Source organism: Euprymna scolopes, chromosome 2 (assembly GCF_053919585.1).
Source record: "Euprymna scolopes isolate OS-2025 chromosome 2, ASM5391958v1, whole genome shotgun sequence".
Classification (NCBI taxonomy): domain Eukaryota; kingdom Metazoa; phylum Mollusca; class Cephalopoda; order Sepiida; family Sepiolidae; genus Euprymna; species Euprymna scolopes.
In genome coordinates this window covers 58,743,429-58,768,686 of record NC_136483.1, presented here as the reverse complement: position 1 = coordinate 58,768,686, position 25,258 = coordinate 58,743,429, and the positions used below count along the sequence as shown (strand labels likewise).

Sequence of the window (25,258 nt, the reverse complement as noted above, 5' to 3'; positions counted from 1 at the left end):
ACTTTTTCTTCCACCTCCTCCTCCACTTCTTCTTCATCATTATCATTTGAGGTGGTATAGGTCCGGCCCGGGTATGTCGGAGTCCCGCTACCGTTGATGACGTCTCTGAGGCTCGGCTCATTGAAAAAAAATAAATAAATAAAGAGAAAACCTTCACCCTCGGGCCGTTAGCATTCTCGGCTCCTTTAAGTCGCGTGCCGCAGTTGCCTCACTGGCCGACAAGCCTAGGCCTAGAAAATAAATAAAAAAGATAAGCAAAAAAAAAAAAAAAAAAACAATTCCCTTCTCCCCACATTCACCGAGCCTCCATCTTCACGATCGGTCCCGTAATTCCTCCGCCTGCTCTTCAACCACACACCATCTTTTTTTTTTTTTTTTTTTTCTAAACTTATCGTCTGACGCCTACATGATTCATCATCTACACCTTGATCCCAACCCAGAGGAAAAAATCTACAACGATTAGGAAGGGGAGACAAGTTGTGCCCGCGGTGCTCCCCAACCTAGTTTTTCTCTTTAAGTTTAAAAACCTCCAATTCTAGATCCGTACTATTCGACTGTCTTAAAACTTACTTGTTTTTGTTATTTCATAGGGAGTGATGCGAAGAGGGTCCGTTGGGAGGGAGGCGTACGAGATTCCATGCGTGTATTATGCACGTATCTAGAATCAGATTAGGTAACAGATTATATATCTTCTATAAACATATAAAAGTGAGAATGTATGGATGTGGGTGAGGGCAACTCTCAACCTGTATACTCAACGAATATTTGATCTACTCACTTGAAATTTGCTATATAGGGTATTCAGACATTTGGAAAACTCTATAATCGGTTTTCATCCGAAAAACAAAGGCTGCTAAGGAGTCAAAATTGAACATTTAGTAACTTGGAGCTCATCGGATTTTTATTTGTTTGTCCACTGTTTCACGACTGCGTATGCGCTGTCGTAAAACATGACAGCTTCCTTGTGTTAAGAATAAGTAGGTTTGGAAACACTTTTTAAAGATCGTGGCGAGCTGGTCTAATGATTATCGTTCTTGGTTCACTGTCTTTATGTTTTGGTTTCGATTTCAGCTCGAGAGTTTTGCTTTTTTCTTACCTACAAGAAGTGAAAGCATAATACTCGCATCCACATGTCTCAGTTTCTTTCCGTTTTTTTTTTTTTTTGTTTTGTTTTGTTTTTGTTTTTTACTTCATTTACTTTTAAAGGAATTTAACGTTACATTTAATACTTACGGTATTTCTGTTTATAATAAATATGAAATCTGCATTAATTAAAATATATTTATGCGTATTTTACGACTGGACAACGCCGGGTAGCTTTCTAGTTTGTGTATATATATATATATATATATATATATATATATATATATATATATATACATATAATTTCAAGTCGAGCATTATCAGGCAACTGGCAGAAAAAACTCTTCTAAGATCGTAGAAGAAACGTGTAAGCTGATATGTAGCCGAAATGTTTGTATAAATAAAAATGTCGACTAAAATATAGTTCTGCTTGTTATTAAGCACTATTTTATAAGAACTATAGTTTCATATTATGAAAATATATGTATGGCAATTAAGCTACACAGAATTTTCCGCGTTTCATCCCCTAACGATTTTCCGAATAGCAGATGTTCGATGGAATTTAAGTACGAGCCAGACTAGTGCTTATTCGCAGGAACGTTTTTTTTTTTTTCCTAATAGGTTGTTATCATGCATAAGCGACTCTACATAATACTTTTCCCAGTGATACAACAATAACAAAATAATAGGGCCTCCAGAGCGCTGCCGAAACTCTCATTTTCAGGATGCCAGAAAGCTGCCCCTTCTCGCGCGCGCGTGCGTGTGTTCAAATGTTCTCTTAACTGAGCTCTATGCAGTGTCCCATGCACAATTCTTCTCCTTGTGTGTCGAAAGAAAAACGGGAACTCCAGAGTTGTGGTGATACAGTGAGAGAGTCTCTCTCTCTCTCTCTCTCTCTCTCTCTCTCTCTCTCTCTCTCTCTCTCTCTCTCTGTTTATAATTCGATTTTGAGCTATTATCTTGTCATTCCTTCACTTTTTCATTCCAAGCTATTGATAGCTCTCATCATAACTATGACATTTCGGTTTTATTTTCGTTTTATTTATTTATAGGAGTTGAAAGGCAAAATATATATTCCTATTTATTCTTGTGTGCGTACGTTCTTTTGGGTTGTTTTTAATTAATAATGTATTCTTTCAATTGACCCTTTCTAGATATTAATGAACTCGTCGCTCATACACGAAAAAGGGATTTTTGTACTCTTTTTCACCCACCCCCCCAAACAAGAAATATTGCCACTTGGAGCGTGCGATTTGGGATAGTGTTTAGCAGAGAACTACGAGTAGTTGGCCAGCGTTTGTCTACATTACATTTAAAATTCTTCAGGTTAGTATAGTCTGGTTAGTACATGGAGGGAATTCTAAAGTTTCTCAGTTCGAAAGAAAACACTCTTAGAATTTTAGGTTTTCCGGCATCTAGAGAGCTTATCAACGAAGGGGTGGGATTTTGCTGCTTGTTGAATTAGTCGGGAACTTGTACGTCAAGGAAACACAAGTGCTATAGGTCCATCAGAGCACATTCCATAAAAGTACTCGTTATCTTAGTTACTAGGAGTTTCACACATGTCATCATCAGAAATTGCTCACTGACAACAATCGGTTGTGTTCTCTGGAGTCTGGGTGACAACAAATCGCCCCAGATTTCCAGTACTCTTTATCTCTTTCGATAATTTTTTTGCAAGTGAATTAGCGTTATCGCAACAGCCGTTTGCCATTAACTTCTTGCTAGAAGCAAGCATTGTCCTTTATTGGAATTTTGGGTGATATCAAGGCTCCCCAAGGTCTCTGTTCTCTTTGCACTCATTCAGTGGAGGTCTGTTTAGTGCTTTTTCTATCCTCCTTGACTCTTCACTAGTATTTGGTGTGGCGCCAGTCTATGCCGGCACTACAATTTTTTGTAATTATTATTATTATTATTATTATTATTATTATTATTATTATTATTATTATTATTATTATTCTCTTTTACTTTCGCTCTCTCATCCTTCCTTTTTTTTCTCTGTCTCTTCTATTTCTTGCGCGTCCTTTCCTTTATTCTTACTTACTTACTCTTTCTCTACTCCTTCCTTTCGTTCTTCTCTCCTTCTTTCAACGCACTACTTAACCTTAGTCTCTAATTATTACTACTCAAAATTGGACCAACGATCAACCTCCTCCTGTCAAAAGTTCAGATCGAAAACTCAATCTGTGTCAAGCTTATCGATCACTCCTCACAACACACCGACATTCGAGCGTACGACGATGATAAATGCATCTTACAACTCGCAATTGATGACACTAACGCAACCTTTAGTGTTTCACAAAAGACGAATATACATCTACTTATTATACAGAGGCCGATTGAACCCTCAAGACACTTTGTCAAATAATGGTGTGTCGCCTAGTCACAACGGTGCTATACATTCAGAAATGGTTCGGTAGTGTGCTATTACTAGACTGGTTCGTTGACGAACCCACTGAACTCGATCTTTACTTCTAAACGTGCTGATTATATATATATATATATATATATATATATATATAATGTGCTTTTGAGGGAAAAATTCTTGTTTTGTTGTTTCTTTTCAAAAGACTTTTTGTATTCCTACACGTCAGCACACAGGAAATAAATACAGAAAAGATATAAACATTTATATATTTTTTGTATTGATTTTTTATTCATACATATATAATATATATATTATATATATATTATATTATATATATACTATATATATAATATATATATATTATATATATAATATATATATATTATATATATTATATATATTATATAATATATATATATATATATTATGATATATATAATATATATATATATTAAATATAATATATATATATTATGATATATATAATATATATATATATTAAATATAATATATATATTATATATAATATATATATATATATATATATATATATATATGTATATATATAATATCTTTAATATAAAGCTGTGTGTGTCTGGTCACGAATAGGCTCCTATATGGTTGACTATTTAAAAAAACTGATTACATATAATGATAGAAGATGTATCGAGACACAGGAATGGGTATGTTTGATCCTGCAGAACAGTGATCCATTAAAAGTGTGGGGTCTGCGTTCACGCCTGGTCCACAAAGTATGGAAATAAAAAATTTAAATACAAAATTAAAAATTAAAAAAAACGTTTACAAGGGTTTTTGATATAAATGTACATAAGAATACTTTGAGAAGTATGTTTTAACTTTAATAGGGATGTTATAATGAAATTGTGGGGTCTTCGTTCGCGCCTGGCCTCCATAAAATGGAAATATGCACAAACTTTAATAAAGACTTTTCATATCTATCTGCGTAAGTATACTTTGATAATTATGTTTCAGTTTGAAGAAATATGGTATTATAAAATTATGGGGGGTTCGTTCGCGCCTGACCTCCATAGAATGGAAATATATCACAAAGTTTAACAAGGTTTTTTTTATATAGATCCACAGAATATTGTGATTAGTGTTTCAGTGTGAACAGGTATGGTATAATAAATTATGGGGTTTATCTATATATTTTTACTTTCATCATATTTTGCTTTGGTTTTGACACCCCCAAATTCGAAGCTATCTCTTTACAATCCTTCCTTTTCATAACCTATCATACTTTCATAAATCAGAGTCCATTTTCTGTAGGCTGTTTTTGAACCCAGTCAACGACGGGTACTAGTGTATATATATATATATATATATATATATATATATATATATATATATATAGTGATATATACTAGCAGAAGTACCCTTCGTTGACTGGGTTCAAAAACAGCCTACAGAAAATGGACTGTGATTGATGAAAGCATGATAGGTTATGAAAAGGAGGGGTTGTAAAGAGATAGGTTTTGATACTAAAAAATTTTACCCTAAGCAAAATATGATGAAAGTAAAGATAATTTTCGCGAAAATATTTTTTTTATATCAACTTTGTTTCCATTCGTAGACAAGAGTGACCAACAAAATGATGTTTCCTTACAAAGAGAAAATGTTATATATATATATATATATATATATATATATATATATATATATATATATATATATATATATATATATATATAATAATAATATAAATATACAAGAAATAAATGTTACCATAGTCAATAAAAGTTCCTTTTTATGGTAGGAAAGTTCATTGGTTTGTATTAAGTAGTTTGTAAAAAAAAATTTTTTTTAATTCATGAACCGGTTTAAAAAATCAAAATGCCAGCGACTTTGAAATGGAGAGCCCCGTTTTCAATTTGAAGGAGGGGCACCTGAGCATTCTGTGTTAACAATTTAAGAGAGTTCCGTCAACGTAAGGAATATTTTAAACATATTTTAATGTTTTCCGTTATTTTGTGCTTGAGGAATATTCGATTATGGCACGTGTAGTTTATATAAAAATTTAGTTAAGTAGTTATCGCCTCAAATTTCCTTTTAATTTCGGTTCGCTGAAATTATTTCAAGTAAAGAGCATTAAAAACTATTTCAAAACAAAAAAAAACATGAACTTTTATTGACTATGGTAACATTTATTTCTTGTATATTTATTTTTGGGGGCAGTCGTTTGTTGGCTTTTCTGCTAAACACTCTTACTAAATAATATCGACGAAATATCGAAAAACAAAGAAACAAAAACAGTTTTTAAAAATAATGAAGCTTTACTTACTTTAGTAAAATAATCCGAAACAGCAAAATGGGGGTATTTAAAAAGTAAACACGTAATTACTTTAGTTTTTTAAAACAAAGAATCGATATAAATATGAATAAGAAGAAAATGGCTCCCTTTTCAAGAAGAACAGTTTCGTTTCAGTTTTACAGTATTGAACGGTGTAGTATTGCGCTGTCGGATTCTGGGTTGTACTATTGTAATGTAAAGAACACGCAGAAAGGGTTGTAATCAACTGAATTCGTTCTAGTACACTGACAAAAAAAGCTTAAACAGATATATAAATAAAAATAAAAAGGTTATGTAAATGTTTTTAAAAAGACTTGTAATCACGTGAGCAGGATTTTTTCCTTCTTTTGACACGATAACAAATAACGTTCTTATTTTTTATTATTTATCTATTTATCCATTTTCGAAAGAGTGCCACGTGCAAGTGGAGAAGAAAAAGAAAACAGTTATACAAAATTTGTGTCGAGAATTATCTAATGTTCCGACTTTTTTTTTTTTTTTTTGCTTTCACTTTAATAAGCACGTGAATTTATTAGGCGAATTTATTCGACACAATATGATTCAACTCAAAAAAAATAAATAAAAGCTAACGTGAATTAAGATTAAAGTTAAGGTGTTATTGTGGACCTTCACCCCTTTTACAAAACCTTGTTAAACTTTGTGACATATTTACATTCTATGGAGGTCAGGCGCGAACGAACACCCAATAATTTTATTGTACCATATTTCTTCAAACTGAAACATAATTATGAAAGTATACTTAAGCAAATAGATATGAAAAGTCTTTGTTAAAGTTTGTGCCTATTTCCATGGAGTACAGGCGCGAATGCAGACCTCACAATTTTATTATACCACCCCTATTTAAGTTGAAACATACTTATCAAAGTATTCTTATGGACATCTATATCAAAAACACTTGTAAACGTTTTTTTTTTTTTTTTTCATTTTTTATTTCAATACTTTGGGGGCCAGGTACGAACGCAACCCCCACAATTTTTATGAACCACCGTTCTGCCAGATCAAACATACCCATTTCTGATCTTTGATACATCTTCTATCATTATATGTAATCAGTTTTTTAAAAAAGTCAACCATATAGGAGCCTATTCGTGACCTCACACACACACACACACACACACACACACACGCAGACGTTCAGCTTTATATTACAAGATATATAAGCAGTATAGATTAAGAATCCAAAAGATTTTGTAAACCTAGAATAAATATAATATTAATATGTATATAGAAATTCTCACCAAATACAAAAGCTCAACACAACCAAGATAGGAAATAGAGCTTCTTATAGAAGGATAAAAAATTAAAGACTGTAAAAATATATTTTGCATTAATTTATTGTTCGAAAGAATACTCACTTAGGATATATTGAAATATTTATATGTATATGTCTTATTTGAGTATCCTGTTGAACAATAAATTAATGTAAAATATATTTTTACAGTCTTAAAGTGTTTATTCCTATGTATAGTTCATTCACAGACTGTTTCACTTTATCACAGCTTTTCAGTGCGGCTAGACTAGCACCCATCCTGAGTCTACAACCATCAAGTTTATAATTGGCAGTTCTACCCTCTGGCTTATGGGATCGAGGCTCGAAAATGTCTATTTATATAAATATTTTACTGGCGCTTTTACAGTGCTCGATTTGTTTATTAATTTACAAAGAACTTTGCGTTACACCAAGCAAACAGTGGGTGAAATCACTTACGACAGTGCTCTACCCAAGGAGAGGGCATCCCCAGACAGACTGTTTCACTGTATCACAGTTCTTCAGTACTACTAAACACACACACACATATATAATCTAGCGGCACTGAAGATAGATGAAGAATATATATATAATCTTAGTCTCGTCTTATTTGGATTCATCGGATACTCATCTTGAGTGTGATTTTCACAACATTGTGAAAATAACACTCAAGATGAGAACAATAGTCCGATGAATCCAAATAATACGAATAACCAATCCTCATCTCAAAAATTCAGAAACGTATCTTAGTCTCTCTATCTATCTGTCCATTCCACTTTTTCTCGACAAATACTGGGTCGGTCTAACTGGAATTTTATTTAGACCTTTGTGATGATGAGGTGCAGCGAACTATGTATTATGGTATACAATACATTGTAGTATACATTGCCCTGTATAGAACTAAGTATTATGGTATACGTTCGATACACAGTTATGAATTAATAGGACTAGGCATCACAATATCATATTTACTCTCACCTTTTCTCGGATAGTACTGGGCTCATCTGGCTGGAATTTTGTATGCACCTTGGTAATAAGTTTTGTTAATATCTAGTCTTTGCGATTTTTGTGTTCTTATAACCACCAAGTACAATTGTTTTTGTTTTTTTTCAATTAACTAGTATTTTGATTAAAACGTGATATTTCTTAATCTGTACAAAAAAGTGCATAATAATGAACTAGTAAGGAACCCGACGTTGCCCGATATTGACCAACGAATCTTTCATACTCCCATATTTTTATTTTCATCGAAATCGGTGAAATCGAACATTTTTCAATCAAATCAATCAATTGCCTGCTCTAGTTAGGGGCTCATCACGGTGCACCAAGAGGAAGCTTCCCATGCCTCCCTGCAGTCCACAATACTGTATAGTCTACATTGCACTGTAGAGAACATATTGTTGATTTTATAAAAACTAATTTTATACATAGTGGCTTGAATTAAAGTTTAAAATGCAAAAGTCGAGTATTATGATTCAATTGTGCACTAAACAGAAACATTCATTTCGAACACGCCCTGCCATATCAAAGAACTTACTGTTGATTTTATATGCTTGGCCTTTCTGTTTGTACGGTGATAATGGCTTGAATTTAAGTTTAGAATGAAAAAATCATGGTACAATTGCGCCTTAAACAAATACATTCATTTCAGACGCGTCCCTGTCATATGAAAGAAGCCACTGTTGATTTTATACGTTGGGCAATTCGACTTTTGTGGTAATAAAGCTTCTCAAATGTGATGTTAGCCTGTATAAGGTGTTAACTTTGGTCAAAATCGCCTGTTCTTTCTTTCATCGGAGTTTTCGATCATCGATACTTATCGAAAACCTTCCGATACAAAACCTATTTAAGAACATTATTATATACATAAAATACATTTGTGTGAAATTTCGTAAAAATCGGCCCAGCGGTTTTCGAGTCCATAGGAAACGAACTCCTACACACACACACACACACACACAGAGTTACTTTTATATAAGAAGAGATAGAAGATAAACAAAATATTTTAAAAGCAGATCAGAGATCAAACTTGACATGTGTGCATTTAGCTTTAATATCTATTTTTGTTTATTGTGTTTGCGTATATATAATAATCTTCAGTTGAACTAGACATGACGAGTTTTTCAAATTGAGATTAGAAACACAGTTGTTTGGAAGACTTTGTCCACAACGAGCGTAAAGAAAATTATAATTTGGTTAAACTATCGACTGCCTAGAGAGATCAATTCCTGTTTACAAAGTGTGGCGCTTTACTTTACACACACACACACACACACACACACAAATAAAATATTCATATAAGAATATAAGGAAGATAAGAGATATGGTTAAAAGTTTGCTTATGATTGTTCGTATCTCGATTTTAGATGTCTGGTGCAAACGCAGACCCCACGATATTATTGTACCTTCTGTGATCAAAATATTACACAACAGATTATATCTGTTCCCATGCTGGATATTTATTTACAAAATTTTATAAATATCTGTCTAGTAGTTTTGAATGTTTGGGAACATTTACTTTCAGTGAGTGTAGGGGCTAGTCCTTTTGCGCCTTAAAAAAATAAGGGCAATATAGTCCATTAACATTTACTGTCCCAAATCAAAAAAAAAAAAAAAAGCTGTCAATTACTTTCTTTTTATCCTATAGATAGACACCTACCAAATGTTTTCCAGGGTGCAGTGAAGTCGTCTTAGTTTTTATTCTTTGTTTTTTTTTCTTTTCTTTTCTTTTTTACATTTTTAAAAAACTTATACAGAAAAAAATACATTTTAGTTGTGAGACAAATATTTTTATATTCTTCAATTAAAAATCATTTTTTTGTTTTGTTTTGTTTTGTTTTGGGGGGGGTTCGGTCTAAATTAAAAATATTAATAAAGTTTTGCGGATGGGACTGTGGAAAAGTGCTATATAGTGCCAATAACATGGTACAAAATAACAAATGTAAATTGGCTAGTATAAAATAGATTTTTATGTCAGTTTAAATGCTATTTCGGTCCAACTTTTAAAATCTCACAAAATATTAAAATGTGTGTGTGTGTGTGTGTGTGTGTGTGTGTGTGTGTGTGTGTGTGTGTGTGAGAGAGAGAGAGAGAGAGCACGCATGCGCACGCGCGTCGGATGAAAAAATAGTGGATAATTCGTCCCATTTCCGCGCTCAGTGCGAGTACACTACTAGCGTTTGTGTTTCGCCCCCAACAAAAATAAATAAATAAATAAAACTGCCTGAGACGCCGAAAAAGGCAGCACAAAAAAGGCTTTTTTAATGTCTTGAAGAAGAAGAAGCAGACATCTTATTTTAGTTATTTTTGTTTTTGTGATGGAAGTGAAATTGGGTCCCAAGACGCATGGCGGGTAGTACATCCTTTTTGCTTTTACCTTGTTTTTTTTTTATTTCACCTGTAATAAACGGGAATAAGCAGTCGTCAATGATGTTGTTCTCTTCATATCTTGTTCGGACACTGGGTGCACATCACAATACTAGCCAGAAAGCAAAAAATTACAAAAAGATGTGCCCACACCAAAAATAAATGTTGAAGGAAGAGGAGAAGGGAGGGTGGCATCTTCCTGAATTAACTACCAAGCTTCCTTGCCTCCCCACTAAGGCAAAGTTAGATACAAGCCAGTTTTTTTAATGCGGGGCGAATTCAGTTCCCTAAAAGGACGGTGCTCTGAACTGGAAACGCAAATAACCTGCGTAGTATTCTGATCTAGCTAAAATAAAAGTCACTTCCCACTATCAATGAATTTGTAAAAATTTATACTTCTGGGAAATACGATTTTAAAAGAGCAAACACTTCGGAGATATTTTAAGTACTATAGGCCCTGGAAAGTCGGATTTTCCTCACTATAAAAAAAAATGACTTAGATAGGGACAAAACTAGTACAATCGGCACTCCTTCAAAAATAAGTGCGCATATCGCGCACTATCCTGCTGAAAAGAAAAGGTAACGCCTAGGAGGTTGACCTCCTACTGATTAGATACTAGAGTTTGAATTATTTATGTGCAAATAAAAATCAGTTTTACTTAGAACTTAGACACAAAACCATCAAAAGTGTAGGGAGTGAGACAGACGATGGTCATCCTTTGTCTTTAAGAGGCATTTTAGCCATTCGTTGAAGCGCTGTTCCTTTCTTTATTTTATTTTTTTTTAATACATTACATTTCCATAACTTCAACCACAATACCACATTTACTCTATGGGCTTAACAATTAAAATATCACCAAATGGTTTTAAATCAATCTTTATCTTAGCCAAAAGACCAGATAAAACTGTAATACAGAATTTGTCGACGCAAAACATTGATACCCTCCGTTTAAAAAGTAGCATCTGCTCCAAAAATATACTGTAGGATTTACAGAATGCACACACGTGCATGTACATACTTATATAAACCTATATATATATATATATATATATATATATATATATATATATAATGGAGAAAGATTACATACGTATATTACACGTGTACCTATATATATACAGATATACATGTACCCTCAAATTAAATCCTCTAGAAAACTCCCAATGAATAAAATTGCAAATATCACTAATGCGTTTTAGCAATTTAGACCATTTAAACACTGACTTAAAATAAACACTCCTTTGAATCAGCTGTAAAAAACTATAATACCTTTGTGCATGCTCTTTATTTGAAACTTAATTTTAAAATTATTTACATCGCCAAAACGCACGCGCACACACAATGTGTGTGTGTGTGTGTGTGTGTGTGTGTGTGTGTGTGTGTGGACTGTTTCGCAGTATCATAACCATTTAGTTTGGCAAAACAGGAAAGTTCTTTTAAGTCAAGATCGAAAGTCGGTAGAAAAGTTTTATTAATCTTAGAGTTCCCAACTGTAGTTCTATATGTAAAGCTGAGCGTCTGCATTGACTTTGGTTTTCGTGACAGAACTAACTTATTTTTACATCGAGTAAAAGTAGTGCAGGAGGACTGCTAGTTGTACTAACTTGTTGAGTACTGCTACTAGTTGCTTTTATAACTTTTCGGCTGAACTGTTTCGTAGAATTAACGAACACGAAACGCTCAATAGTTACAGAGATTCGCTGAAAAGATTAAGTCTGATTATTTACAAGTGCGTTGCCATTCAAAGAATAGAAAAGAAGGGATGATCTAAGGAGGGTAGGGAGCAAAAACTGGTCGGGTTAGTATAACTGCACTAGCAGTCTTATATACTAGTATATATTAAGGTTAGAAATATCACATGTCGGCAAACGTATTCATTCAACTTTCGGCCTCTCTAGAAATTGTTGTAAACTTTTTTGTAAGAACAACTTCGGTTATTATCGATTAAGCAACCAAATTTTAAATTATGGTATGTTTATTAATTCTATTTATTTATTTTTTAAATTTTGTTCAAATTTTAAGTGGGTGTTCAGTTTGTCATGCGAATCTAACGCAAAATACAAAATCCCCCCCCCCTCGCAGAATCCGGTGTAGACTTCTTCAGAATTTACTATCTAAAATATTTATGGTTTAAAAAATCTTCGATTGGTACCAAACCCTCACATTATTTGATGGAAGTATTTTTTCACGGTTTTATTTTTCCAGTGATATTAGTCTGAAATGTAACTTTAACGTAAAATGAACCCCTCGTTTTCTAGGAGCCAAGTGCAGTATCTGTTCTGTTACTAAACTTCACCTTTTCTATCCACGGGACGTCAGTGAGTGGAATGAAATCTTTCTATACTAAGGCAATTTTTATCCCAATCCAAAATGCACCTTTTGAGGGAGTTTGATTTTTCCCCCATATTAAAAATCGACACAGTGACTAACTCTGTCCTCGTCGGGAGGCTAGCAAATAGGTATTCCCTCTCCTTCACAAATACTCGGAATTTCAAAAAGGGTTTTTTGTTTTGTTTTCGTTTTTATGTTTGGGTGACTGATGCCGACAGAAAAAAAAATCAAGTTGGATATCATTTTACGTTGAACTTACAGATAAAACTACACACCTTTAAAAATTGAACAAATAATTTAGTATTTACTTTTTTATCCGTGGCTCGATAGATTACTGAAGAAAATAAAATAGTAAAATAAGAAAAAAAAAATCAATGTGTGGGAGAGGGGCGGGGGCTCCTGCATTATCCGTCCGTTCAAATGTCTCTTTCTCTCCGGTAAGTAAGCAGGATAGGTAGTTTAGTTTGGTTGTCCCAATCGTAAGTAAAAAGTATCGACTTGTCTACGACACCATACGTACATGCGCACCAAAGAGAAGAAGAGCTTACCATCACGAAATAGAGAGAAGAGGATATGGGTGTAGGAGAAGGAAACGGCGAAGAAGAAGAGACTACCAATAGTAGTAGTAGTAGTAGTTTGAGTAATACTAAGCTCTTGAGATGCCCCCCCACCTTCTCCATCTCTCGCTTTCTCTCAGTTCTTCACCAGAGTGAGAGTGTGAGCTATGTATTTATTGTACGATAGGTAATTTACTAAAGAACTAGTAATTGCTAGTTCGTTCCGTTTTTCCAGGACTACTAATACTATTAACACTCTACAAGCGTTGCGAAGATGACAACTCCAAGATACTACTACTACTATTATTAAGTAGTAGTAATATATATGGCCGCAGTTGCAGTAGCCGTTCAGGTACTTACTTACTTACTTACTCACTAATAAATAATGTATATATATATATATATATATATATATATATATATATATATATATATATATATATGTGTGTGTGTGTGTGTGTGTGTGTGTGTGTGTGTGTGTGTATGTGTGGTCTGTGTATCTTGCTACTTACCAGCAGTTCATTTTGCGAACGATTTTTACCTACCTAGCAGAAGCTAATCTTGTTTAGTCATCTATTTTTCTTTTTTTTTTTTGGGGGGGGGGGGTGCTAGTGTCTCTCTCTCTCTCTCTCTCTCTATATATATATATATATAATATATATATATATATATATATATAATATATATATGAGCAAATAGTTAATAAAACATGTTTATTTTATATATATATATATATATATATATATATATATATATATATATGCACACACGAAGTGTAAGAAAAATGAAATGCAAAGAAATTCTTACGCTGAAAATTTTTTTTTTCGCGAACTTCACCGGAATTTTGCAAAACTTATCCGTAAAAAAAGGAATTACATATATAATGGTAAAAAAAAAAACAATAAATATTAATTTATTTTAAATTTAGCAAGATACATAGTCCATTTACTAACTTTTAAAACAAATTATATATTTTTCTTTTTTGCATTAGTTCTAAATATTTACGTATCGGTGACATTGACAAAAAAAAAAAACGCTTTCTTGTCAACTAAATAAAAAAAAAGATCAAAACGTGTGTAAAATATATATGTATATGTATCTTTCTGTTGGCTTCCTTTCAGTCTCCAAAAACAATAAATGTCGTACTTTTGAGAGGAGTTTAGCAAGGATTAGAAGCGGCATTGCTTGAGTCCGTTGGCAAGGAGAAATCCAGAGCAATTAGAAACACTGGGATAAGTAGGGAAAGATCGATGCTATTTCGGAGTTTCCTTACCCTATCCTATCCTAGGCTAGTTGCACAACCATGGCTTTGGAGTCTAGTCTACTCTACTCTTTAATCTATAGCTATACATTTCTTAAGGGTATTAGTGAAAAAGTGATGTCAAAGCCTGTAGAGAAATCGAACCTGGCATGCTGAATTTAGAGTCTACGCTAATAATCACCACTGTGTGTGTGAGCCAAACTTCGTTTCATATAGTTCCTGCTGTTTATTTGTGAAGTTCGAATGACAGATGCACGCAATACTAACGAAACAGAAAAGAAAACATATGCACGTGCAATGACGATGGATGCGGGTCCAAGCCGTACCGAAAGTTCACGTGTTGTTTATCAAACACTTCATTGCATTGAGTGTTAAGCAATGTTAATCTTTTGTTCGTTTGTTTTTTTTGTTTTGTTTGTTTTTTCTTTGGTTTTGTTTTTTGTTTTTTTGTTTTGTTTTTTCAAATTGTAAACAATGTCAACGTACAATTAAACTGTTTCATTCCGTTCGTAATGAACAAAAAAAATGGATTATTCAACATTTGCAAAAGATACGGATATATTTATATATAAATATTATATGTATACTTGCAAACACACGCACACAGGAATGAGAATGTGGCTACAAGACATGTACAATCCATAACGATACACACAAATGCATATACATACACATACATAACGATGGATAAGTGATTGTACATGTAAGAAAGTGTTTACATGCATAAATAAATGTATGCATAATTATGAGTGTATGTATGTGCATATTGATAATTGTATAAATATATATATATGTATATAAATAATAATGTGTATTTGTGTAGATATGCATAAAGATACAACAATAGTTGCGTATATATAAATATACGTTTATATGAATATGCATGCACATATGTATACATATATATATATATACACACACACACACATACATACATATTGTATACATGTATATTATGTATAAATATTTGAATTCTTGGAAAAGCTTGATGATGCCTCTAGATATTTATAACTAGTTGACTGAAATATACTCATGATTGTGTAGCGATACCTGAATAAAATAAATAAAACGTATACCAATATATGAGTGAGTGTGTGTATATATATATACATATATATATACATATATATATATATATATATATCAAAGTATATATATTTTAATTTTGTGTGTGTACATATAAGATTATATATATATATATATATATATATATATATATATACACACACACACATGCGTGTTTGCGTGTGCATATATGAATAATATATGATTACTAGGACTGTGACAACAGAATATTCTTTTCATTCTTTTAACTCCGGAGTATATATCTGACACAGTTAGACACACTTAATCAACCGAGAACCACATCAGTCTATATAAAAACATAGACGATGTTAACATATATATAATCAAGAGTCAAAAAACTGAAAAATATATGCTATTGTCACGGCCCTAATGATTACCTGTATATGAAAGTGTTATATATATATATATATATATATATATATATATATATATATATATATATATATATATATATATATATATACACTTGTGCCCGATATTATTCATACCCCCTCTTGAAAATTGAGTTTATTAGGTGTAACTTTGTAAGAATTTATTGTTTACGTCCATATTGATACATATTCTTAATAAACCTCTTCTGATCATTTTCGTCATTTTAAAATCTCGGGATACTTGTAATAAAAGAAATATACAGCTATTTATAAAATCTGCAATGTTAAAAAATAATCATACCCCCTTATTTTTTCAGTATTAATCGAGTTTCTGACTGTTTGTTTCCTGTTTGATTCTTATTTTGAATGCTTTTATACAACCTTTGATTAATTTCATTTCGTTTTTTGCATTTTTCAGAAATTAAAATGATATCAACTGAAAACCAAAAAAAAAGAATAAAAATTATTAGAATGGGGAAGAAAAAAGAGCTTAGTAATGATCTTAGGACTAAAATTGTGAATTCACATAAGGATGGTTTAAGTTACAAGTCAATTTCCAAGAAATTTGAGGTCCCTACAGCAACAGTACAGAGCATCATCAAAAAATTCCAGAGCCACCACACAACAAACAACTTGATTGGTAGAGGAAGGAAAAGGAAACTGTCTGCTAGAGCCACCAGGAATATTGTAAGAAGTGTTAATGCAAATCCAACCACCACTACTAAGGACATTTTAGAAAATCTGGAGTCTTCTGGCATAAAAATATCAAGGCAAACATTGCAAAGGACTCTGCATGAAAATGGTCTGAAAGGAAGAAGACCAAGAAGGACTCCATTGCACACCGGAAAACGCCTTGCAGCACGTCTAAAGTTTGCTAGGACCCATGTGAATTCTCCAGAGTCCGTTTTCTCAAGTATTTTGTGGACTGACGAAACAAAAATTGAATTGTTTGGCCATATGGATACTTCTTACGTTTGGAGGAAGAAAGGAGAAGCTTACAACCCAAAGAACACCATACCCACGGTGAAACATGGTGGTGGTAGCCTAATGTTTTGGGGCTCCTTTTCGGCTAGTGGTCCAGGTAGATTGATCAAGATAGATGGAACCATGAAGAAGGAGCAATATTTGGAGATACTCCAGAAAAACATTAGACAGGATGCGGAGAAGCTCCATTTAGGACCAAACTGGGTCCTTCAACAGGATAATGATCCAAAGCATACTGCCAAAATAGTCAAGAAATGGTTTGAGGATAATCACATTAATGTTTTGGAATGGCCTAGCCAGAGTCCTGACCTGAACCCTATCGAAAACCTCTGGCACATATTGAAAACTGAGGTTAAAAAGCGGAAACCTAGAAATTTGAGGGATTAAGAGAACTACTGCATTGAAGAATGGTCAAAAATCAGTGCTGATGCTTGTAAAAACCTTGTTGATAAATATCCAAAACGGTTACAGGCAGTTATTAAGAATAAAGGGCATGCTATTGACTATTAGTAAGAGAGGTATGAATAATTTTGGACTAGTGCCATTATTGTTTTTCTTAGTATAATGCTTCAAACTTGCATAATTTATTTATTTGTTGAGTTTAAATTAAATGCTTATGCTTGATTTATTGTTTGAAATCCCTTTAATATTGTCTATCTTCTGGTTTGAGCAATATTCTTATAGAAATCTCAAAGATCCGAGGGGTATGAATAATATCGGGCACAAGTGTATATATATATATATATATATATATATAAAGCGTAAATATGTGCATATATGCCTGAGATATATATACACTTGTTGTCCGGGATTGAATGAGAATCAACAAATGTTCTACCTTCGCATACTTTGTCATCGAAATCGGTGAACTCGCACATTTTTTTCTAATCAAATCGATTGAGTACCTGCTTTAGTTACCCCGCCCCCGCAATATACCTGGAGGGAAGCTTCACTTGTCTTCCTACTTAGTCTACAAAACATTGTAATCCACATTGAACTCTAGAGAATCTATTGTTGATTTTATAAAATTATCTGTAAATAATGGCTTCAAGTTTAAAATGCAAAATCAAGTATAGTGATAAAACTTTTCAAATGCACTTGTGATATTAGGTTGTATAAAAGTGTTAATTTTCGTCAAAAACGGAATGTTTCTTTCTATAATGAGATCTTTTTGATTTTTCGATATATATCGGAGACATTCCGATACAAACCCTACATAAGAACACTCCTAGATACATCAAATACCTTCGGGTGAAATTTTAAAAAATCGGGAACGAATTCACACACACACATATTTCATTTTCATAGTTCCTTTTTTATATATTTATATATATATACAAGCAGGGCGCCCGGCATTGCCCAGTCGTAAACTATGTTTAATACGCTATTTTGATTAATGCAGATTGCATACTTATTATATCATATGGGACCCAATATATAGTAATGATTTAAAAAGTTTTTTTTTTTTTAAATGACTCGTGCCCGCCACCGAGAATCGAAATCAAAACGTTTAGCTTAAGACTTACTTTTTCCTTTGAGGTTAATGCCTTTGCTATGAAAATGTGTTTGCTGCAAAACTAAAAATTAAAACATGAACCAATAGCTATTACGTTACGCATGCATATTCGTAATGCTTTCGTTCGACTGTCACCTGGCAAATTCCATTTTTTTTTTTTTTCAATTTTCACACTTTTGCACCGATTTTCCCTGGCTAAAACGCAAGGATAAAGTTTCGTATGGGTTCGAATACCCTATATATTAAGTTTCATGTCTGTAGACCAAAAACTGACAGGAGTATGGTAGACAAAACATTTTAAACAAATATATATACGCATACATAAATATATATAGAAAGAGGTTTGTGTTTACTAGAACCTTTTTACCCAAATATTATGCAAGTATAAATCATGTAGAATATCTGCATGAATATAATTACACGTAATAGTTAACTAAATATGATCATCCCATAAGAAAACCGAAAAATCTGATATGAAATTAATTAAAATGAATGTTTAAAAGAATATGCAAATTAGGTAGATCTTTTGCAGATTAATGCAATTTCACGACCCATATATAATAAAGTTGTATTTTCTGTTTAAATAAATAGAAAAAATGGTTTTAATGTGAATACCAATACACACTAAAAAAAAAAGATATAGGAGTATAGATACTAATTTGGGCGGCATTTTTTCTCTTATTCATATTTCGTTGAACGGCAGAGATAATTCCTCTTTGTTTTTCTTGCAATCCATTTTTTCTTTTTGGCGGGCCAATGTTCGAACGTTGTTGCCCTATAGGAGAATTTGCCTCCAAAAACAACTCGTACATCGGCATGAATAAAACCAGTATATCACGCCGGCTAACATTCTACCTGTTTTCCCCGAACTGTTCCATTTACCAGCCCCTTGCTGCACATGACATCCTCAAAAACGAATTTAGGACCATATTAATTACAACACTGCTATTTTAGCCGTCTCACATTGTGATAAGCACCTCCTAATCATTGAAGCACTTCATTTGCATGAACAAACCGATCATCAACCAGACCCAATATGAAGGGGAAGTCACGCTTAAGTGCTTTTAATGATTTTAAACGATTTCAATTGACTTTCAATAAATTTATCAAACGGAATTTTTAATTCACCACTCGCCTGAAGACGACTTATGGAAGTCGAAAACGCACGTGACTATGGCAAATTTATTTTTATGCTCGAACAGAACGTTCGAACACACACAAATAAATACACACACACACACACACACACACACACACACACACACACACACACACATATATATATATATATATATATATATATATATATATAAATGTAAATGTTGGTTCGTTCGGAGTTAATTGTCTAAAAAACCACTGGACGGATGGCTTCCACGTTTTGGTATAATATGTTTACTACATCCATGTGTGTTTTATATATTTCTTTTTAATTATAACATTATACTTAATTTTTCTATGATAAATAGCTGGATTTCTTTGTACCGAGAGGCCATTTTTTTTATTTAGGGACAATTATTTATTACCGCTTCCTGTCACGTGACCAGTGTTACAATTTAGCGGTTTTCCTGCTAGATCTGGAGATTTCGTTTACAATCTAGCGGGAAATTCTAGAAAATCTGGAGGTATTTGGCACCCAGACACCCGCATTAGATTGCTTGAAAATACTTTAAAACATAAAATAAACTCATTCATGTAAGTAAAAAAAAAGTAGCATTTATTGCCTTTGGTAACAATTATTTATTGATTATTTGTTTTGTTTTTCACCTTCTTTTCGACTAACCATTCTTAAATCTCACTATAAAATCGATTTTTCCAAGTACATTTTAGGGGGGGGGGCATTCCAATCTCCCCGAAGGAGTTTGTATTACTGTACACGGGTTTGTATTACTGTACACATAGATTCGAAAAAGTTGTCAAAAAATAAATATATAACAAATAAATGTTATCAAAGGCAAGATAAGTTACTTTTCTGCCAAACTGGCTAGCGATTTTCTGGACATTTCTTTCTCCTGATCTCGCGGTTTTTTTTTAAATCTCAGTTGACAACATTGCATCACTAAAAAAACACTACAGGCTTAATGTAAACAGAATGTGCTTACAATATCGGTAAATTTTCAATGGGTTTATTGATAATGTAACCATGTGATTGAACTTTAATTTAAATTAACCACACATGGTCGCAAAATGAATGCCGACGCTCAAAGTGTATACATATTTTGATTCCTCCCTTTACTTAAAAATTCACCAAAAATCAGGAAATTAACGAATTTTAATGAAAATTGCAGTATTTTTCAAATAATGATCGCAAAATATAATGAACTAATTATTTTTACTTAACTCTTAGTGAAAATGTTTTATTTTGTTTAAACAAAGAATACCTTTACTAAAGTTATGGTTTTCAGTAGTAAATAAAAAACGCAAGAATTTATTTTTGCTTTTTTTAAAGTATCGTAATTTGTAACAATAAAAAATAATTTTTACAGTAACATTACGAAAAAAGCCCCTAAAGTCCGTATTAATGTATTCGATATAACTCGAAGAAAAATGAATTATCGGATACTATTCAGGAAATTAAAGATTCAATTAGATTCCTATTTCAGTCACCTAAATTATTTAGGGTGAAATGAGTTTAGGAATTTATAGCCAAACCTAAATTTTTTTTTTTTTTTGGTAAATATCCAGATACGCTACTACAGAACACCGACCGCTCTAATTTGTTGGGGGGGGATGTGATGTTGAGGCGCGCGCGCGCCAACATCACATCCCCCCCCCCGCTCGCGCCCCCAATGTACAAAGTAAAATCTTCGGAAAATGTTAAATGGTGTTCTAATTGGTAAATGTCAGTGCGTTACTTACGGAAAATTTGAAAATTCGATGTTCCAGGTAAAAAAAAAACCAGATAAATTACCCCCCCCTACTCCAACTTGGTGTGCTTTCCTTTTCTTATTTTATTTCTTTTTCAGCTAATTTTAAATTTTCCACCCAAAAAGCGCTATAATGTATTTTTGAAAATTAGAAAATTCTATGTCCTGGAAAAAAAAATCCCCTCCCCCCAACATAGTTTGCTTGGTGAAGCCGTCGTTTATGCTACAGCGTGCATGCGCGTAGCATAAACGGATGCTGCAAAATGGTGGAAAGAAGTTCGTGGGTTCAGGGGTAAATACCATGCAAACGGTAAATTTGCCCCAAGTTTGACTATCAGATTCGTTGTCAGCGACCTCAATTACCTATAAAAAAAACAAATTAGAGTGGTCGGTGTTCTGTAGTAGCGTATCTGGATATTTACCTTTTTTTTTTTTCTTGCTTAAAAAAATAGCATTAACACAGTAAGTTAGGTAAACTGACTTTTTCGTTTAAAAATGAAATTTTTTCCCTTTCGTTATTAACTTTTAAAAAAAATTTTTTTTTTTTTAATAAATATTTTGTGGGGTTTGTATTACTGTACACATAGATTCGAAAAAGTTGTCCAAAAAGAAATATATAACAAATAAATGTTATCAAAGGCAAGATAAGTTACTTTTCTACCAAACTGGATATATTTTTCGTGTTTTTATTCAATGTAACATGTTTATTCAGCTCTAAAACCATACAGTGTTTACCGATGTATTGGAAAATTCAAGATGGCGTCTGATTCTCTCTTTAACACGGTAAGTGTGGGAAAAGATGTTATAAATAAAAAACCGGATAAAATACTGTTAAAAACTCGCTTAATATATGTTACCGTGACATAGGTTGACATATATTCGGCGGGTTTTAATAGTATTTTGTATAGTTTTTTATTTATAACACCTTTTTCCATACTTACGGTGTTAAAGAGGGTGTGAGACGCCATCTTGAATTTTCGAATACATCGGTAAACACTGTATGTTTTTCGAGCTGAATAAATATGTTACATTGAATAAAAACACAAAAAATATATCCAGTTTGGCAGAAAAGTAACTTATCTTGCCTTTGATAACATTTATTTATATATTTGTTTTTTGACAACTTTTTCGAATCTATGTGTACAGTAATATAAACACCCATTTTGTGTTTTATATACATAAAGTACAATTGTTGAATGTTACCGTTTTGATTATATTCGTTTGTGGGGGCACAATTAAAAAATTAAGAAAGATTAAAATGAAGCGAAATTTAAGTTTCCGTTCCATTTTTACAACAACCGTAAAACAGTGCATACTCAGCAAGTTTTATCGTAATTTATAAGCATATTGAAACACTAAATCAACATTTTATTTATTTTTTTGCATAATTAATGATGGAAGTATTTTTCTGTTTATTTTCTCAACATCTGTTAAAAAAAATAAATAATTTGTACATTCTCTTGAAAAAAAGAATAAAACTTTTCTCTACTTTCACATGTGTTCCATTTTAACAAACTGAGCCACAGCAACGCGTGACCGGGTACAGCTAGTATATATATATATATATATATATAGAGAGAGAGAGAGAGAGAGAGAGAGAAAACAAATCGTGTTATTACATCACTTAAAGCATTAATCGATATATATATATATATAAAGTGAAAGTGTCTGTCTGTGTGTCTATTTCCCTACACAATCACTCTGTCAATTTTCAGTCTACAGACTCGAAATTTGATATACAGGGTACTGAGATTTGTGAAAATATTTGTAATCCGTTTTCGGCCAGAAATTTGGCTGTTAAGGAGTCAAAGTTCAACGATTTGACCTTTGAGAACTCTACCAAACTCCTCCGCCAATTTTGGGTCCAAACACTTGAAATTTTAGATATAGGTTCATTGGACATGGATCTAACTTAATAACTTGATTTGATCCCAAAACAATAAATGTTAAGGGGCCATAATAGGGGTCAAAGTTTTAAAAAATTGACCGCTTTTTTTTTTTTTTTTTTTTTTTTGCTCAACATACACCTCCAAACACCCGGGCAACGCCGGGCTGAAATGCTAGTAACGAATAAAATAATCTTCTTACTGTAAAAGTAACTTTTTTCACCTGATTGCGTTGTGATTGATTGTGGTTAAAAACTAATGTTTCGGATGAATCGAAATAAAGTCGTTCAGAGATCAAAATATTTTTTAAATTGTTGCGACAAAGAATACAAGACATCTAAATTTCCGCACGTGTAGATTTCTTATAATCCGAGCTTTCGACTCGAATAAGTCATCCTCATCGTTTCATGCGTTGCATCTGCACAACTTGAAAATCTAAAAAATGCATTGTGTTATTCATTAACATAAGAATGACAAAAAAAGTGTATATCTATATAGTTATTTACATTATTGGTTAATGAAATTGATTTGATTTATCGGTCTTTTTTTTTTTTTTTCATTTTACAGAATACGTCATAACTAATTCCTTATTTTATTTTTTTGCAGTGATTTGTATTAAACAGTTTTCTTGAATGTATCCTTAATGTATCATATTGATTTCTTAATAGACTGTAAAACATTTTTTTTTAATAACAGTCAAAACATCTCGTACTATAAATAATTAAACATTAGAAAAAAATGAAAATAAAAAGAAATTAATTATTCTACATCTTGTTGAATTATGCGACTGTTACAAATACATTTTTTTTTCACTTCAAAAAGAACACATTGCCAATGAAGAGCAAAGAGATACTGTGATAGAGGTCAGATTTATATCGGGCAATCTAGACGGAGGATTGGGTAGTAAGATGGTTGTTAGCGTCACATTTAAATTTCTGCATGTTGTTAAGAGAGAGAAAACAAGGAAGGAATTACAAAGGCAAAGTCAATTATTTAAAGAGTTCCCGGGGCATTATTTGTATTAAACAATTTCTGTTTTTGTTTTGTTTTATTCTCATTTCATTTTCTGCTTACCATATGGTTTGTTTTTCTGTTACGTTTTTTGTCCGTGCGTATGTGGTGCATAGCACGATGTCGCATTCGTACGGAGGGAAGCCATTTTTTTTTTTTTTAGGGAAATGCTTGGGTTACTAGTGGAGAGGGTCTGATTTAAAACTCGAAATCTATAGTGAAACCAGTTCATCGATGATGATTGACCTCAGCGCATTCATAAGATGCGTTTTACGATTCATATTTTTTTTCTGTTTAGTTGTTGTTTTATTTTGTGTGCATTTGAGTGAATATTTGGTCTTCTAAAAACATGACAAATAAATATATTCATAAATATATATAGAAACATATATCCAACAGAAAAAAAATTATTTATTTATTCATCTATAAAGATAAATATATATTTATATATTTATGCATATATATATATAAATATATATATATATATATAAATATATATATATATAAATATATATATATATATATATATATATATAAATATATATATATACATATATATATAAATATATATAAATATACATATATATATATAAATATATATATATATATATGCATAAATATATAGATTTATTTTTTATAGATAAACAAATATATATGCAGGCTGATTACAAATATTCTTCTGGTCTGTTGTGTTCTTTCTGAAGATTTGTCTCTGTGAAGAAAAGAATGAAAAGTTCTCTGAATGGCCGTCTAAATGTGGTTTTTTCTTCCCCCAAAAAAGTAGAATAAAAATCTATTCTTTTCATGTCCAAGTCCGATGGAATACGAATCGAGCGCTTTTCATCTGACGGACGCATTAAAATAAGGATGGGCCGAATTTTTTTCTTCTTCTTTTTCCCCCCCTCCTTTTTTCTTTTCTTTTTTTTTTTTTTTTTTTTTTGATTTTGCTTTAAAAATATGCAAAAGAAAACATTTTCACCTTGAAGAATTAT

General features: G+C 32.2%; 1 protein-coding gene across 2 annotated transcripts in view; it reads left to right on the top strand.

Annotated features, from left to right (window-relative positions):
• LOC145291508 (uncharacterized) overlaps positions 1–25,258 on the top strand; it is a 783,169-nt gene that overhangs the window by 54,337 nt on the left and 703,574 nt on the right. Inside the window, exon 1 of one of the 2 annotated variants that reach the window (XM_080137464.1) lies at positions 13,488–13,639. The exons of the other annotated variant lie outside the window; for it this stretch is intronic. Within the exon in view, the coding sequence (XP_079993590.1) occupies positions 13,613–13,639 (27 nt within the window). The 5' untranslated portion in view covers positions 13,488–13,612. Of the gene's footprint in view, positions 1–13,487; positions 13,640–25,258 lie in introns of those variants that run through there. 2 annotated transcript variants of the gene reach the window in all.